General features: G+C 43.0%; 1 protein-coding gene across 1 annotated transcript in view; it reads right to left on the reverse strand.

Moving 5' to 3' along the window:
* Nucleotides 1–2,511: 2,511 nt before the first annotated feature.
* The window catches only part of SLC2A13 (solute carrier family 2 member 13), a 312,281-nt gene continuing 294,731 nt past the window's right edge, over nucleotides 2,512–20,061 (reverse strand). Inside the window, exon 10 of the mRNA XM_069765010.1 lies at nucleotides 2,512–4,206. Within this exon, the coding sequence (XP_069621111.1) occupies nucleotides 3,980–4,206 (227 nt within the window). The 3' untranslated portion in view covers nucleotides 2,512–3,979. The remainder of the gene's footprint in view (nucleotides 4,207–20,061) is intronic.

The raw sequence follows: 20,061 nt of genomic DNA on the forward strand, positions 1-20,061 counted from the left end.
AAAATTGCAAGTTTTTTTTGTTTTTTTAATATACCGTATTTTTCGGACTATAAGACGCACCGGACCATAAGACGCACCCCAAATTTGGGGTGAAAATTGCAGAAAAAAAGATTTTTTATAACATGGGGGTCCGTCTTATTGTCCGAATTTACAGTATCTTATGGCGGTGGCAGAGCAGGGTCACAGGAGGCAAGGTGGGGTGATGCTGGGATGAGGAGGTGCTGGGATGAGAAGGTGCTGGGATGAGAAGGTGCTGGGATGAGAAGGTGCTGGGATCAGGAGGTGCTGGGATCAGGAGGTGCTGGGACCGTGCCCTCCGCTCCGCTACTGAGCTCAGGTTAGCATCCTCAATAATCAGAACCTCCCACTCCCGTCTCCAAGACTTTACACGTGCTGCGCCGATTCTTTGGAATGCACTACCTAGGTTAATACGATTAATCCCCAATCCCCACAGTTTTAAGCGTGCCCTAAAAACTCATTTGTTCAGACTGGCCTACCGCCTCAATGCATTAACCTAACGATCCCTGTGTGGCCTATTTATAATAAAAAAAAAAATTAAAAAAAAAGGTTCCTCGCATCATGTTCTCATACACTTTATGCAGTATTAGCCCTCTGTGTCTGTACTGCTACATACTTAGGCAGGTAACTGGTTCATGCAGCTTTACATGAACACCTGAGCCTTACACTATAGCTGGTCCGAATAACTAAAGCAATTGTTACCATCCACCTCTCGTGTCTCCCCTTTTCCCCATAGTTTGTAAGCTTGCGAGCAGGGCCCTCACTCCTCCTGGTATCTGTTTTGAACTGTATTTCTGTTATGCTGTAATGTCTATTGTCTGTACAAGTCCCCTCTATAATTTGTAAAGCGCTGCGGAATATGTTGGCGCTATATAAATAAAATTATTATTATTATTATTATTATTATCAGGAGGTGCTGGGATGAGAAGGTGCTGGGATCAGGAGGTGCTGGGATCAGGAGGTGCAGTGAGAGGTATGGCGTGAGAGGGGTCCCTGGCGTACCATGCAGGCTTACCTAGGTGGCAGAGGTGCGGTGGCAGAGGTCCGGTGGCAGAGGTGCGGTGGCGGGGGTGTGGCAGCAGAGGAGGCGCAGGAAGCGGGGTCCCTTTCCCCGGTATGGTGATGCAGCAGGCCCGGTATGCAGCAGAGCCGGGTGAATCCTCTTGTTATCGGTGGGCGCGGCCATCTTCCTGAGGCCGCGCGTGTGCAGATGAAGCGCTCTGCTCCCGGGGCTTCAGGAAAATGGCCGCGGGAGGCCGCGCGTGCGCAGATGGAGATCGCGGCGGCCATTTTCCTGAAGCCCCGGGAAGCAGAGCGCTCCATCTACGCACGCGCGGCCTCCGGAAAATGGCCGCCACCACCGATAAGAGGATTCACCCGGCTCTGCTGCATACCGGGCCTGCTGCATCACCATACCGGGGAAAGGGACCCCGCTTACTGCGCCTCCTCTGCCGCCACACCCCCGCAACCGCACCTCTGCCACCGGACCTCTGCCACCTAGGTAAGCCTGCATTGCGACTATTAGACGCACCCCACATTTTCCCCCCTTTTTTGGGGGGGAAAAAGTGCGTCTTTTAGTCCAAAAAATACGGTATATACAGAGTGCGCTATGAAAAAAAAAACACTGCCAAAATTGAAAAAATCTAAACACAAAAACCTGATTTAAACAACAGGTCATTTTCAAATAATAGCTTCCCTTTAAAAACCCACACTTTAAAATGTCAGGTTTCTCTCAAATTGGATGGGGTAATACATGCTTGACCATTTTTTCCTTTATATGGACTTACAGTAAAATCATAAATTTATGAAAAAAATGCATTTTGCAATAGTTGCTGTAGATTACAAATAGAAGACAACAAAAATGATTTTTTTAAATAATATTGGACAACTTTAAAATAAAAAATAGTTATAAAAATGAAAAATGGCAATTATTAATTGAGTTAATCTAATGCAGTACTTTATGCAGTACTTTACACATCTTTGTGTATTTTATGTGATGGTTCAGATATAATAAATAATAAATATAATAAAGAGAATCTGTCAGAACGATCAAACTTTTTAAAGGGAATCTGTCACCTCATTTTGCCGCTATCAACTGCGGCCACCACCATTAGGGGCTTATCTATAGCATTCTGTAATGCTGTAGATAAGCCCCTGATGTAACTTGAAACATAATAATAATTTTTATTTATACAAACATAAGAAACATAAGAAAAACAAGTTAGATTAAACTCATCAGGGGGCGGTCCGGGTACGGCGCCTCCCATCTTCATACGATGACGTCCTCTTCCTTGCCTCTGTCGCGGCTCCTGCGCAGGCGCAATTCTCTGCCCTATTGAGGGCAGAGCAAAGTACTGCAGTGCGCAGGCGGCGGGAAAGGTCAGATAGGCCCAGTGCCTGCGCACTGCAGTACTTTACGCTGCCCTCAACAGGGCTAATCAGTGCACCTGTGCCGGAGCCGTGACAGAAGCAAGGAAGAGGACGTCATCGCATTAAGATGGGAGGCGCCAGACCCGGACCTGCGACGCCCATCGGACCTGAACCGGGACCACCCCAGGTGAGTATAATCTAATTTGTTTTTCTTTTCTTTCAGGTTACATCGGGGGCCATACCATACAGTTTAATATATTTTCAAGATTTATCCTTTTATCACATATTGTTGGTAGTTTCTGATAAGTGATCACAAAAATATGTTTACTTAGCATAGCAAGAGGTAAATAGATTAGTAGATAAAATGGGGTAATTTATCATTTCTCTACATCAGCTTTTTGGCGAGAAAAAAGTGCAAATTATTGAGCAAACCATAACTAGCAACTTTTTTTTGCTGCTTATGCCATTTTTCTGAAAATGCATAGAGCTTAACAGAAGGGCTGTGGCCACTTGGACCACCAATTTTACTATTATTTACGCCAGAAATTGTAGACATAGATATGAATTTCTGGCCCACGAACTGCTTAAGTTGTGCACAATTTATTAAGATCACAATACAGAACACACAATAGATTACTCGTATTGTACTAAAGGGTTTTTTTTTGTAGAGACTGGCCTATAAAATGCAAGTCTTAAAATTCCCCCCTACTGCCATAAAGGCTCCATTGGGTATCACAAAATGCTGGAAAGATTACCTTAGTATGTTTGGAGTCTAATGGAGTATTCCACAATTTTTCCCCGCTCATACTTGACCATAATATGACTATGAACATGCTTGATGGCTGAATTTAAAATCCACTTTTCATGACTGATATAACTAACCTGAATACTTATGTAAACATTTTAATTGCTACTTGAAACCTGTTTCATTTGTTTACATTCATGAAAATACTTGGCACAGAAAACATGAAGCATCTGCTGGGTATATAAAAATGCAACCTTGGCTGTCAGGAAAATAAGTTTCAGTTGTGCTTTTTTCCATGTAAGTCCTTTGACACCTACTTGGAATGTTACTAGAGACAGATATCACACGAATATTTCTATTGGAATGTTACATTTAGATTTTAGCTACATATATATAGAATTTTTTTCCTTCACTGTTCATATATTTAGAGATCACCAAATCTGATTTGTGTAATATTTTTGTTCATTTCCATCTTGATCACATTATTTCATTGTAAGTGGAAGGTACACGTACCCAACATATTTATGGCATTAACAAAAGGAAGACTTAAAATGAGCATTAATTAAATATTTTGCTAACTTAGAGATGTTGCGTCAGTATAGTTTATAAATACAGTTAAATAAATACAATGCAGAGATGAATGGAAAGAAAACAAAAAGAAACAAGCAGAATCATGGCTGATTTTCATTGACGGCATTGTCCTTTCAGATCAGTAACAAACAGGATTTCAGTAAGTTCATTTTGAACTGTTAAGAGAACCAGACCAGAAGCAGGACTGTGAGGTCACCTATAGCGGTCCTTCTCCAGAAGGCTTTTAAATCATTAGTATGCATCTGCCGAGGAAAATTATTCCACATCAGAAGCATCATTGTCAGAAAGATGATAATTACTTCCCTTAACGCGAATATATTCTATATACCTCCCCTCGTCAGATTCAGAGGCACCACATGTACAAAGTCTGGTTTCAAATAAAGATTCAATTTCCTCCAGCTTCTTTCCTTTAGTCTCTGGTAAGCATCCATAAATAAATACGAGTCCAACAGAAGCAAAGCCTGCATACAGGAAGAATGCACCTGTAAAATAAAATTATACACTATGAATTATGACTACATATCCACCAGTACAAAATTTTGATTCCCCTCCCCCCATTATTTTTTTTTTCATTTCCAATAATTTTATTGAATGTTAACATACATATTAAGGGAAGGGGGAGAGAAAGAAGGGCGGGGAGAGGGAAAAAAATGAGGGGGGAGGCAAAAAAGGAAGGAGAGGGAGGGGGAAGAAGGGTGTCATGGTAGGATAAGGGAACATTTTAATATATTTTTACGAAACCTTCAAAAACCTATTTTTTAAGAGACCGATTCAGTTCTTAGGTGACTTTTTGGGGCCTATACACATATATTAGGTCCCATGATCAAAAATAAATCTATGCTGAAACATCACCCCTTAAATTATTAAAAATAAAATATATAGGAGTATTTTAACTCTATGTGTCAAGGAATAAAAGCAATGTAGTCGTAAAACAGTAAAGAAAAATGCAGATATAAAAATGTAAGCAATTTTTTCTTCTGTATAAGGGTATGTGGGCACACGTTTCGGATTTTTCATGTTTTTTTCGGATTTTTGCGGATTTTTTTGCGGATTTCCCACTATATTATTGCATTTGGAACCTCCGGAAAAATCCGCACAAAAAAAGTGAGAAAAACGCAAAAAAAAGCATGCGAATTTCTTGCAGAAAATGTCCAGTTTTTGTCAGGAAATTTCTGCAAGAAATCCTGACGTGTGCACATAGCCTAAAGGAGATAACAAATGCAACTCAGAATTTATTATACTATTGTATCAGTGTTTTAAAACATCCATAGTGTGTTATGTAACTCACATGTGCAGCAACAATGGAGTACCTTATGGATTTTGAGGCCTCATTTTATTAGTATTTTGTCAGGCATTATTTAAGTTTACCTTGAAGTGCCAAAAGAGAAAAAACAAACTCAACAAGCCTCCAGCTCAGGAGCATTTTGACACCACGGCTGTTTAACAATTTTCATTATAGAACGCTATAAAATTCTATAAAAGTATCTCTGTTTTGGAACATTTTTTTCACAAGAGGTAGTAATAAGAGAAGAGAGTACCCTTAATTTATAAAGCAATTTCTTATGCATACAGCATTACCCTATACGTTAGTCATACACCACGATTTGAGGACTTGGGATGGAGTGGCATTTTGCTTTTTTAGCTCAATTTTGTTGAAAATAGTTTTCTGCACATTGTTACATTTGCAGAGCCATTGATGTGCCAGAACTTTTCTGCCCCAAGAAATGACCCCATTTTGGAAACTATACTCCTCAAGGTATTCATTAAAGGGAAGGTACCGTGTTTGTAGGTCATTAATAAATCACTGTAATGTAGCATAACATGCTGCTATAAGCAAGTTTGAAATGCATGTGAAACAGATTTCATGTGTTATATGAGTTTAAAGAATGCACTGGGGGCTGACATCTTGGTTTTGCAGCAGTAGCAGGGCACTATCAGTGTCAGATTACGGCACCCCATGGACATAGGAGATAATAGACCAGCACGGACCCTATCTGTAACATTGCAGCAGCATTAGCAGTGAGCTGGGCACGCCTCTGTGGGCTGCACAACTCACTGCTGTAGGTGTGACTAGCTGCCATTTTATTATAGCCCTGTGCTCTCTATCACAGGACAGAAGCCCTCACTGCTCCTCTGTACTCCAAGCAGGCACGTCCTCTGCTCCTCACAAGCTGCTTTGTGTGCTTCTCCTGCCGTGTCTCCCCCTCCCCCTCACACACAGTCCCTGTGATCTCCTGTAAACTGCACTTACAGCCTGCAGAGAGGGAGGTGACACCTGGAGAGAGAGAGCAGGGCAGCTGACAGGACAGGGATTAAGGTGGGGGGAGGGGGATGGCAAGAATGTTATTCACAAAAAATGCTGCTGAGCCCACTGTGTTCTGCTCCTCTGTAAACAAGCTGTGCCTCTGATGCAGTAACTGCTGGTGATAGCAGGTCACAGGGCAGTCACACACAAAATGGCGCTGCCCTGTGATGCTGCTCTTCATTCTTACTGTTGGGGCAGTAACTGCTGACATCACCATTTCCCTCCCCTTTTGGGTGGTCTAATATCCCTGGGGCAGAGCTGCTAAATCTTACTATAGCTGCTTGAGGTCTAAAATGGAAAATGCTCCTCCTAGTGGTAAATATGTATATTTGTAGAAAAATATATAATATTTTTCATATAGAAATGTTTGCAAACAGTGCAAACATTGCATTAATACATTTTAATTACTATTTTAAGCTTAATTTCACAAAAAAACAAGATACAAGAAAACTGGTGGCACCTTCCCTTTAAGTGGTGTAGTGAGCACTTTCACCCTTTTGTCTTGTCATAACAGTGCTCAGGAGTACCAAGGGCATCTGAGGCCTAATTGGTTGATTAAGACGCATTGACCCACAATTACAGAGGCTCTCACATTAAATAGTCAAATAAACACCTTAGATGTGACCCCATTTTGAAAACTACATAGCTCAAGACATTTATTAAATCTGTCAGTAGGATCAATCCTTCTATGCCATTTATATGGGCATGCAGGTCATGGGAAGCTTAATAAAGTGATACCTTAATATCTGCCTTATTCCAGAGAAAGCCACATTTTTCTTATAAGTAAATGAGTTGTTCAAGACTATGGACCGGACACTTCTCTATATGAGAATCTGCCTACAGAGCTAATTTGTAATAAAAGGTGGCATTACCAGTGTGAGACATGTAGCCAATACGGAACAGTAGAACTGAACTTTGTCTTCTTAGGCTACGTTCACACTAGCTTTGCGCCGCCCTGCGTCGGCGACGCAACGCGCGACGCACGAAAAAACGCGCGCGTTTTGCGACGCGTGCGTCGTTTTTTGACCAAAATCGGACGCACAGAAAATGCAACTTGTTGCATTTTCTTGCGTCCGATGCTAGCGTCGGAAACGACGCAAGTGTCGAAAAACGCCACCCTAAAAACGCACGGTTCCCCTATGTTAAACATAGGGGCACGTCGCCGCTGCGTCGCCGGCGCAACAGCGACGCACATTGGCGGAACGCCAATGTGAACGTAGCCTTACAAACACATTTGCTGCAGTTCTCGCAGCTTTGTCACATTGCAACCCTGTCTGCCTGTGAGATGGAAACTGAGGCACTGAGAGGAACCTGCAGATGTACCAGTGTTGAGATTGTGTGCTTGGATGTAGCATTATACGGGCATCCCTCATGTGTTATCAGAGTATCGAGGAGGCTTGAGTAATATGTTCGAGTCCCTGCGGCTACATGATTCGCATGATAACACCTGAGCATGCTCTGATAACGCTATGTCTGAGAACGTTCACTCATCACTAGCCAGTTATAATCATTCATAGCTCTGTAGTGAGATTAGGGGAGAGGGGCCATTATGTATCATACTGTTAACACCTCTTTTCATTTAAAACAAGCCGATTCTCATGCAAGTCTGTGACCGGCCTACAGATTCTAACAGCTCATTTACATATAAGAAAAACATGGATTTTTGCTGTGTACCCAAACAGTGGTCCATCTTTAACAGGCAAACTCAGCCCAGAATCCACCAGAAAAAGTGCCACAAAGTCATCCCATAAAACGAATATAGTGCACTGCAATGCCAAAATGACATTGTTCTGCATGGCTTGTCTTATGTCATGTCTAAATTCGATCAGGGATTCGGGAAACCCTGAAACGGTTAAAAGAAGTGACATGCTCATTCTCTAACAGTATTGCGTTAAGCCACAAGAAAGAAGGCAAAACCGCTGGCACAGCAGCCTAAGCAGCAATTTCCTGAAGTGGCTTTTTCTGGGAAAGGTTTGAGAACAATTCTGTGAAGCACCAGTATGTGCAAAATGGTCACCTCAATGTTAGATGTATTCCATAAGGGTGTGGTTTCCAAAATGTGGTCACTTGAGTAATTTCACCTGTTTTGGCGCCCAGGGATTTGGCAAGTGTGACATGGTATCAACAATATTTCATCCAAATTAAATATTAAATTATGAGCAGATTACATGTGTCTGTCTCTAGAATTTTAACCCCTTCATGACCCAGCCTATTTTGACCTTAAAGACCTTGCCGTTTTTTGCAATTCTGACCAGTGTCCCTTTATGAGGTAATAACTCAGGAACGCTTCAACGGATCCTAGCGGTTCTGAGATTGTTTTTTCGTGACATATTGGGCTTCATGTTAGTGGTAAATTTAGGTCAATAAATTCTGCGTTTATTTGTGATAAAAACGGAAATTTGGCGAAAATTTTGAAAATTTCGCAATTTACACATTTTGAATTTTTATTCTGTTAAACCAGAGAGATATGTGACACAAAATAGTTAATAAATAACATTTCCCACATGTTTACTTTACATCAGCACAATTTTGGAAACAAAATTTTATTTTATTAGGAAGTTATAAGGGTTAAAATTTGACCAGCGATTTCTCATTTTTACAACGAAATTTACAAAACCATTTTTTTTAGGGACCACCTCACATTTGAAGTCAGTTTGAGGGGTCTATATGGCTGAAAATACCCAAAAGTGACACCATTCTAAAAACTGCACCCCTCAAGGTACTCAAAACCACATTCAAGAAGTTTATTAACCCTTCAGGTGCTTCACAGCAGCAGAAGCAACATGGAAGGAAAAAATGAACATTTAACTTTTTAGTCACAAAAATTATCTTTTAGCAACAATTTTTTTATTTTCCCAATGGTAAAAGGAGAAACTGAACCACGAAAGTTGTTGTCCAATTTGTCCTGAGTACGCTGATACCTCATATGTGGGGGTAAACCACTGTTTGGGCGCACGGCAGGGCTTGGAAGGGAAGGAGCGCCATTTGACTTTTTGAATCAAAAATTGGCTGCACTCTTTAGCGGACACCATGTCACGTTTGGAGAGCCCCCGTGTGCCTAAAAATTGGAGCTCACCCACAAGTGACCCCATTTTGGAAACTAGACGCCCCAGGGAACTTATCTAGATGCATAGTGAGCACTTTGAACCCCCAGGTGCTTCACAAATTGATCCGTAAAAATGAAAAAGTACTTTTTTTTCACAAAAAAATTCTTTTAGCCTCAATTTTTTCATTTTCACATGGGCAACAGGATAAAATGGATCCTAAAATGTGTTGGGCAATTTCTCCTGAGTACGCCGATACCTCATATGTGGGGGTAAACCACTGTTTGGGCACATGGTAAGGCTCGGAAGGGAAGGAGCGCCATTTGACTTTTTGAATGAAAAATTATTTCCATCGTTAGCGGACACCATGTCGCGTTTGGAGAGCTCCTGTGTGCCTAAACATTGGCGCTCCCCCACAAGTGACCCCATTTTGGAAACTAGACCCCCAAAGGAACTTATTTAGATGCCTAGTGAGCACTTTAAACCCCCAGGTGCTTCACAAATTGATCCGTAAAAATGAAAAAGTACTTTTTTTTCACAAAAAAATTCTTTTCGCCTTAATTTTTTCATTTTCACATGGGCAGTAGGATAAAATGGATCATAAAATTTGTTGGGCAATTTCTCCCGAGTACGCCGATACCTCATATGTGGGGGTAAACCACTGTTTGGGCAAACGGCAGGGCTCGGAAGGGAAGGCGCGCCATTTGACTTTTTGAATGGAAAATTAGCTCCAATTGTTAGCGGACACCATGTCGCGTTTGGAGAGCCCCTGTGTGCCTATGCATTGGAGCTCCCCCACAAGTGACCCCATTTTGGAAACTAGACCCCCCAAGGAACTTATCTAGATGCATATTGAGCACTTTAAACCCCCAGGTGCTTCACAGAAGTTTATAACGCAGAGCCATGAAAATAAAAAAGAATTTTTCTTTCCTCAAAAATGATTTTTTAGCCTGGAATTTCCTATTTTGCCAAGGATAATAGGAGAAATTGGACCCCAAATATTGTTGTCCAGTTTGTCCTGAGTACGCTGATACCCCATATGTGGGGGTAAACCACTGTTTGGGCGCACGGCAGGGCTCGGAAGGGATGGCACGCCATTTGGCTTTTTAAATGGAAAATTAGCTCCAATCATTAGCGGACACCATGTCACGTTTGGAGAGCCCCTGTGTGCCTAAACATTGGAGATCCCCCATAAATGACCCCATTTTGGAAACTAGACCCCCAAAGGAACTAATCTAGATGTGTGGTGAGGACTTTGAACCCCCAAGTGCTTCACAGAAGTTTATAACGCAGAGCCATGAAAAAAAAAAAAAAATTATTTTCTCAAAAATGATCTTTTAGCCTGCAATTTTTTATTTTACAAAGGGTAACAGGAGAAATTTGACCCCAAAAGTTGTTGTCCAGTTTCTCCTGAGTACGCTGATACCCCATATTTGGGGGTAAACCACTGTTTGGGCACATGCCGGGGCTCGGAAGTGAAGTAGTGACATTTTGAAATGCAGACTTTGATGGAATGCTCTGTGGGCGTCACGTTGCGTTTGCAGAGCCCCTGATGTGGCTTAACAGTAGAAACCCCCCACAAGTGACCCCATTTTGGAAACTAGACCCAGAAAGGAACTTATCTAGATGTGTGGTGAGCACTTTGAACCCCCAAGTGCTTCATAGAAGTTTATAATGCAGAGCCGTGAAAATAATAAATACGTTTTCTTTCCTCAAAAATAATTATTTAGCCCAGAATTTTTTATTTTCCCAAGGGTAACAGGAGAAATTGGATCCCAAAAGTTGTTGTCCAGTTTCTCCTGAGTACGCTGATACCCCATATGTGGGGGTAAACCACTGTTTGGGCACATGCCGAGGCTCGGAAGTGAAGTAGTGACGTTTTGAAATGCAGACTTTGATGGAATGCTCTGTGGGCGTCACGTTGCGTTTGCAGAGCCCCTGATGTGGCTTAACAGTAGAAACCCCCCACAAGTGACCCCATTTTGGAAACTAGACCCCGAAAGGAACTTATCTAGATATGTGGTGAGCACTTTGAACCCCCAAGTGCTTCACAGACGTTTACAACGCAGAGCCGTGAAAATAAAAAATCATTTTTCTTTCCTCAAAAATGATGTTTTAGCAAGCATTTCTTTATTTTCACAAGGGTAACAGGAGAAATTGGACCCCAGTAATTGTTGCGCAGTTTGTCCTGAGTATGCTGGTACCCCATATGTGGGGGTAAACCACTGTTTGGGTGCACGTCGGGGCTCGGAAGTGAGGGAGCACCATTTGACTTTTTGAATACAAGATTGGCTGGAATCAATGGTGGCGCCATGTTGCGTTTGGAGACCCCCTGATGTGCCTAAACAGTGGTAACCCCTCAATTCTAACTCCAACACACCCCTAACCCTTATCCCAACTGTAGCCGTAACCCTAATCACAACCCTAACCCCAACACACCCGTAACCCCAACACACCCCTAATTCCAACCCAACCCTAGCCCTAAGGCTATGTGCCAACGTTGCGGATTCGTATGAGATTTTTCAGCACCATTTTTGAAAAATCCGCGGGTAAAAGGCACTGCGTTTTACCTGCGGATTTACCGCGGATTGCCAGTGTTTTTTGTCCGGATTTCACCTGCGGATTCCTATTGAGGAACAGGTGTAAAACGCTGCGGAATCCGCACAAAGAATTAACATGCTTCGGAAAATACAACGCAGCGTTCCCGCGCGGTATTTTCCGCACCATGGGCACAGCGGATTTGGCTTTCCATATGTTTACATGGTACTGTACACCTGATGGAACACTGCTGCGGATCCGCAGCCAAATCCGCACCGTGTGCACATAGCCTAATTCTAAAGGTATGTGCACACGATGCGGAAAACGCTGCGGATCCGCAGCAGTTTCCCATGAGTTTACAGTTCAATGTAGACCTATGGGAAACAAAAATCGCTGTACACATGCTGCAGAAAAACTGCACGGAAACGCAGCGGTTTACATTCCGCAGCATGTCACTTCTTTCTGCGGATTCCGCAGCGGTTTTACAACTGCTCAAATAGAAAATCGCTGTTGTAAAACCGCATTGAAATGCGCAGAAAAAACATGGTAAATCCGCCATAAATCCGCAGCGGTTTAGCACTGCGGATTTATCAAATCCGCAGCGGAAAAATCCGCAGAGGACCAGAATATGTGTGCACATTCCTAACCCTACCCCTACCCCTACCCCTAACCCTACCCCTACCCCTACCCCTACTAACCCTAACCCTAGTTCTTACCCCAACCTTAGTGGAAAAAAAAAAAAATATGTATTTTTTTTATTGTCCCTACCTATGGGGGTGACAAAGGGGTGGGGGGGGTCATTTACTTTTTTTTTTTATTTTGATCACTGAGATATAACCTATCTCAGTGATCAAAATTCACTCTGGAACGAATCTGCCGGCCGGCAGATTCGGCCGGCAGATTCGGCGGGCGCACTGCACATGCGCCCGCCATTTTGGAAGATGGCGGCGCCCAGGAGAGAAGACGGACGGTCCCCGGGAGGCCAGGTAAGTATAAGGGGGGGGAGATCAGGGCACGGGGGGGGCCGTCGGAGCACGGGGGGGTGGATCGGAACACGGGGGGGTGGATTGGAGCACGGAGTGGGGGATCGCTGTGCGGGCGGGTGGATCGGAGCACGGGGGGGGGGATCGCTGTGCGGGGGGTGGGATCGGAGTGCGGGAGGGTGTGATTGGAGCACGGGGGGTGTGATTGGAGCACAGGGGGAGCGGACAGGAGGACGGGGGAGCGGAGCACAGGACCGAGGGGAGCGGACCACAGATCGGGGGGCTGGGGGGGCGATCGGAGGGGTGGGGTGGGTGCACATTAGTGTGTCCAGCCATGGCCGATGATATTGCAGCATCGGCCATGGCTGGATTGTAATATTTCACCATTTTTTTAGGTGAAATATTACAAATCGCTCTGATTGGCAGTTTCACTTTCAACAGCCAATCAGAGCGATCGTAGCCACGAGGGGGTGAAGCCACCCCCCCTGGGCTAAACTACCACTCCCCCTGTCCCTGCAGATCGGGTGAAATGGGAGTTAACCCTTTCACCCGGCCTGCAGGGACGCGATCTTTCCATGACGCATATGCTGCGTCATGGGTCGGATTGGCACCGACTTTCATGACGCAGCGTATGCGTCAAAGGTCGGGAAGGGGTTAAGAAAAGTGCCAAAGTAAAAGAAACGTCTCCATTTTTTTCTGCTACAGAGTGTTTCATCTCTAGCTCAAGATGTCCATTAGTTCCTGATGCTTTGCGTTCTCTATATGACTAGAACAGTCACATCTGACAGCAGATCGCAAATGCAGCTTTAATGGATCCAGTAATATGAAAATGCATGGCAATAGCTCAGTTTAGACATCAAGTACGTGACTAATATCTCTTCCATTCAAATCTTACGTGTACATTCAGATATACGTTACACACATCATTTAAAATGACTTAACGTTCTGTAGAAATGCATCTTGTGCAGCTGACATTTAACAGAAACAGCAGCCTTCATCACGTTTACCAGTTTAACAGTTTGCTTCTCTGCAAGCGTCTGAAAAACTTAGGTACGGTAATTAATATTATTGTGATCAAACACAGATGTTCACTTTACGCACTGTATTCATTATAGCCACATTGTCAGCCTCAACTGAAGTTAATGTTCACCATGAAAAAAATGCAGCAAGAAAGCAGTTGCTTAGGGCTACTTTCACACTTCCGTCGGTACGGGGCCGTCCCCATGCGTCGGCCCGACGTACCGACAGACGTTGTGAAATAAATGAACAACCGGGGCAGCGGATGCAGTTTTTCAACGCATCCACTGCCCCATTGTAATGTCTGAAGAGGAGGGGGCAGAGTTTTGGCCGCACATGCGTGGTCGAAAATGGCGGACGCAACGCACAAAAAAAGTTACATGGAACTTTTTTGTGCCAACGGTCCACCAGAACATGACGCACCTGTCGCACGACGGATGCGACGTGTGGCCATACATCACAATGCGTCGCTAATGCAAGTCTATGGAGAAAAAAGACATCCTGTGGGCAACTTTGCAGGATGCGTTTTTTCTCCAAAACGACGCATTGCAACGGAGGCCAAACGACGCTAGTGTGAAAGTAACCTTAGTCTCATGTCTAATTTTCTGAAAATACTTCATTGCATTGTGGAGCCTTGATAACCCTTTATTGAGTTTATTGGGTGGAAGAAATGACCTAACAATATGATTCTCCAGATCAGTATGATTACGGCAATATTAAAGGGAATCGGTCAGCAGAATTTGGCTACCTCATCTGAGAGCAGCCTGATGAAGGCAAAGAGTAGTTGAATCCAACAATGTATCACCTAGATTACTGGGAGCAGTAGTTCTCACACAGAATATTTAGATTTAGCAATGAAGCAGAGCTGAGAATGTTGCCCTTTGCCCACCCAGGCTCTATATATACAATGTCAATAGATGGTGAGCTGTCTATCACAGGAGGGGACGTGTGGGACCAGGGCTCATGCCTAGTCACAGCAATGATAACCTCTTGCTGCTAAAACAATCATTGTAAGCAAACAAAACCTCAGAGCTTGACAAGAGAGGCATTGCTGAAATGTGTGTTTTAACCTCTACCTCATACGGTCTTCAGGTTACATACCCCAAACCGGCAGAAAGATTTTCTTTGAATTAAAACGTTTTTTTTTTTTTTTTTTTTTAGAGGTTAAAAAAAAATTAAAAACTTTGTAAAACAAAATTGGTTTGCGTGTAAAGGGATCCATTTGATCACTTTTTATTGCATTTTTGGGGGAAAGTGGAGCAGCCAAGAAACCACACAACTGGCATTATTTGATATTTTGATAGACTGAATTTTTACAGACAACAATACCAAATATATTTATTTATTTTTTTAACTGGGAATAAAAAATAGTGATTAAAACTTAAGTTTTTTTTAACTTTTTTTTATCATTTCTTAGATCTTCTTTTTCTGATCATTTTATTGATTATACTATAGACTGTGGTATCTCCTAATTAGAGACAGAATACAGTATATACAATGTTATTCCCCAATTGTTAGCTCTCGTCTCCCCTCACTCTTCTCTCCTTCCCCCCCAAAACAAATTTGATACTCCTTTTTTTTCTAGAACTGCTATGAAAATATTTCTCTCTGGAATGTTGGGATATCGGCTAATGGATGGCTCGTGAATTGAAGTTGTGATGTTTTGTCTATGCAGTTATAAAATGAAATTATCATGTCATACGTGATAATTGAAAACAGAAAATTTGTTTTTGGTGTTCAATAAAAATAATTTCCACAATTGGATGTTTTGAACAAAAAACGTTCCTTTGATGATATTATAAAATGTGCCCCTGCTGTGTACTGTGTAATGGCTGTGTCTGACCATACAGGAACATGTTGTAGATAACGAAAGCTAGCACTCGACAGTTGTGAGTCACGGTGCTAGTGAACGGGTCATAAAAGTCCCATAAACCATAGAATGAAGTAATCACTGCACTCGTATATTGAAGTTGCTTGAATAAGTGTAAAGTTTTATTCACAAGTGAAAATTCATGCTGAAGCGATAGGAAAAATAACGTTTCGGCCAACTCGTGGCCTTGTTCACAATATCGCTGCGGTAAATCAAGAGAAAAAGGAAACAATCAGGAAATATACAAATATACATATGTACAAGACACAAGAGCATATATACATTTTTACGAATGCATGTCATCGGAGTTTTGCTGAGAAGGTCCGATCAACAACATAAAGACATAGACCGAACTTTCGCCAATGGAGCAAGAGGAGGGTGTATCAACCCTGCGGTCCTTACAAGTCAGGATGGGCAAAGGTAAAGTATAAAGCATGCCGACGGATAAGAACAATGAACATACCCAGAGGATATACTTGTGGTAAATAGCTTAATATGTTGGATGGCTAGGAAAATTAAGATGGGGGACCCAGTCGGAGGTACCTGAAAGGAACAATATAATGTAAGGTACGACAAAAAACAGAGGCTATATAGGAGCAATATGGTACTATGCGGTGTGAATACACATAATTAGTGGACCCTGGGGCAAGAGGTTTATCGCCTATGTTTGATTTTGGAATAAAGGTTACTACAGACATGGTAGAGATGACGTGGTCTAACAGTTATACCTGCCAAGGTATTGTGAGCGTAGTCCCGGCTTGGGAATGGTAATTGCGTATGGCTGTAGAGGAAAGCAGAGGGTAAAGGTACCTTCACACATAACGATATTGTTAACGATATCGTTGCTATTTGTGACGTAGCAACGATATCGTTAATGAAATCGTTATGTGTGACAGCGACCAACGATCAGGCCCCTGCTGGGAGATCGTTGGTCGCTGAATAAAGTCCAGAACTTTATTTCGTCGCTGGACTCCCTGGAAACATCGCTGGATCGGCGTGTGTGACACCGATCCAGCGATGTCTTCACTGGTAACCAGGGTAAACATCGGGTAACTATGCGCAGGGCCACGCTTAGTAACCCGATGTTTACCCTGGTTACCATGCTAAAAGTAAAAAAAAACAAACAGAACATACTTACCTACAGCTGTCTGTCCTCCAGCGCTGTGCTCTGCACTCCTCCTGTACTGTCTGTGAGCCGGAAAGCAGAGCGGTGACGTCACCGCTCTGCTTTCCGGCTCCCAGACAGTACAGGAGGAGAGCAGAGAAGCAGAGCGCAGCGCTGGAGAACAGACAGCGGTAGGTAAGTATGTACTGTTTGTTTTTTTTTACTTTTAGCATGGTAACCAGGGTAAACATCGGGTTACTAAGCGCGGCCCTGCGCTTAGTTACCCGATGTTTACCCTGGTTACCGGCATCGTTGGTCGCTGGAGAGCGGTCTGTGTGACAGCTCTCCAGCGACCAAACAGCGACGCTGCAGCGATTCGGATCGTTGTCGGTATCGCTGCAGCGTCGCTAAATGTGAAGGGGCCTTAAGACACCAGGAATAAGGTGTCGCCGAATGCCCACATATAACTAGAAAGGATGAGTGTAGTACCTGTTTAAGCCTATGAGCATGTCAGGTTACAAGGTCCCTGTGTAATGTAAAGTGTCCCTGGGAGATCAGCAATTATTAGCGCTGTGAAAAGGAAGGTGAGATCGAGGATCAGGGTAAACAGAGCCACTACTTATCTGGAAGGACAATGGTGTCTTACATCCTGGAGGTAGCAGATCCTGGGGAGCAGAGCCAGCGTGGGTGAGATGTGCCGACACCGTCCGTGTCTAGGCAGAGGGGAGGCTGCTAATCTTATCCATCTCCCTGTTTAAATAAGGCCCCCACCGGTCATATGACCGGATATGTGGTGGTTTACGGGCGCCTGCGCAGAGCGCACTTGTGAAAAGCCGAGCGCTGCGACCCGGACAGAGAGGCTGCGCCTGCGTATGATGCTTAGGTGACGGCGCATGCGCAGTGGGAATGACACTGTTCGCCTAGCCTGATACAGGACGGCGCCTGTGCGCTGTGTTTTGTTGGGGAGCGGCGCCTGCGCAGAAAGGAGTGTCCATGCCCGCATAGTGTTGGGTGATAGAGGCAGGAGCTTACAAAGCAGTAAGCAAAGTTACAGTGTCTGCGCGGTAGCATGTGATCTTGTTAAATAAAATCCCAGGTGTGTCCACATCAGATGGGGATGACAAGTTATATAAATATTCATAAGGTAGTAAGTACTGTAAACAAGATCCCTCAGGTAAACACTTGTATAGAATTAGTCCCCAACATATACACATTCAATGGTAGGAGTCCAAACAAAAGAGGAAGGGAGGAAAATGGTTAAACCAATATGGGACATAGATCAAGAAAAGAAAATAAAGGAAATAAAAGAACGAAATGAAAAGAATATACATAAACTAACTAATGAAACTAATGAATATAATGGAAATAATGAAAATAATGAAGAAAATGAAAATGATGAAAAAATTTAAATAATGAAAATAATAAAAATAATGAGAAGGATGAAAAAGTAATGAAAAAATAATGAAGAAATAATGAAAAAATGAAATAATGGAAAAAAAATAAAATAAATGAAAAAATTAAAAAATAATACTAATAATAAAAAATAATAAATGGAAAAAATAAAAAATACGAAAAAAGTTATTGGAAGGATATGCGTCTTACCGTCATGGACGTACAAGTTGCGAGTGTTGTATGTACATAAGGTCAGTTGATCTACATAAAAAACGAAATCAAGTTAGCCAGTCTATTTCTCGGTTCAGACCATGTGGATATAGGGTATCTAGAGTGTAAATCCAGAATGTTTCACGTTGTTTCAATAGTTTCACGTGGTTGCCCCCTCTCCTGGGGCGGGGAACCTTTTCCACAACCTGAAAGCGCAACTGGGCCACATTGTGTTTAGCCTCCTTGAAGTGAAGGGGGAGGGGAAGCCACAGTTTCTCACATCGAATTGTGGATTTGTGGCTGGATATTCGTTCTCTAATTGTTTGTGTTGTTTCCCCTACATATAATAGCCCACAAGGACATTTGATAATATAGACAACGAAGTTAGTGTTACAAGTGTAATAGTCTTTAATGTGGTATGATTTACCTGTCCGGGGGTGCACTATTTCGTTGCCCTTTATTATATTTGAACAACATGTGCAATTAAGGCAGGGGAAGGTTCCTGTACGTTTCTGTCCAGTAAGTGTCATGGTAGTCAATGTCTTAGAGGTGCCTAGATCCGCTCGTACTACCCTGTCACGGATGTTTTTAGGTCTTCTGGTACACATGAGTGGGGGATCTTTGAAGATTGGGATAGTTGGATAGGCCCTGTTTAATAATGGCCAGTGTCCCCGAATGAGGTTGTGTATCTTCTGCATAGTGGGGTGATGACTATGTACGAAGGGGAGTCTTGGATTTTTGTGTGGGCTAATTGTGGCATTTTCTGTCTCATTGAGCACCCGAGAGGACTCGGTATTAAGGAGGTTAGTAGGATAATTTCGGGCCTCGAATTTGTTGGACATCTCTTGAATCCTATTCGTTCTGACTACTGGATTGGAAAAAATTCTGGATACTCTTTTGAATTGAGATCTAGGTAGGCTCTCTTTGGTGGATCTAGGGTGACAACTACTATAAAGTAGGAGGCTGTTGCAGTCTGTCGGCTTGGTATAGATATCAGTGTTAAGGTTACCCAGGGAATCTTTGAGTACTTTGGTGTCTAGAAATGTAATCTCGCGGCTATGGTACAGTAGTGTAAATGATAGCTCAGGTCTAATAGTATTGATGGTATTGTGGAATTCCTGTAGGCTGGTGTGATCACCCTGCCAAATACAAAAAATATCATCAATATACCTGTACCAGGTTTTGGCGTGTTCTTGGAATTGGAGATTAGGATATATGTACTCTTGTTCGAACCTTAGACCTGCGGTACCGCCATGGGATCTAATGTGGCCCCGGCGTACGCCAACCTATACATGGACAGGTTCGAACAAGAGTACATATATCCTAATCTCCAATTCCAAGAACACGCCAAAACCTGGTACAGGTATATTGATGATATTTTTTGTATTTGGCAGGGTGATCACACCAGCCTACAGGAATTCCACAATACCATCAATACTATTAGACCTGAGCTATCATTTACACTACTGTACCATAGCCGCGAGATTACATTTCTAGACACCAAAGTACTCAAAGATTCCCTGGGTAACCTTAACACTGATATCTATACCAAGCCGACAGACTGCAACAGCCTCCTACTTTATAGTAGTTGTCACCCTAGATCCACCAAAGAGAGCCTACCTAGATCTCAATTCAAAAGAGTATCCAGAATTGTTTCCAATCCAGTAGTCAGAACGAATAGGATTCAAGAGATGTCCAACAAATTCGAGGCCCGAAATTATCCTACTAACCTCCTTAATACCGAGTCCTCTCGGGTGCTCAATGAGACAGAAAATGCCACAATTAGCCCACACAAAAATCCAAGACTCCCCTTCGTACATAGTCATCACCCCACTATGCAGAAGATACACAACCTCATTCGGGGACACTGGCC

This window comes from Ranitomeya imitator, chromosome 4 (assembly GCF_032444005.1).
Source record: "Ranitomeya imitator isolate aRanImi1 chromosome 4, aRanImi1.pri, whole genome shotgun sequence".
NCBI classification, from domain to species: domain Eukaryota; kingdom Metazoa; phylum Chordata; class Amphibia; order Anura; family Dendrobatidae; genus Ranitomeya; species Ranitomeya imitator.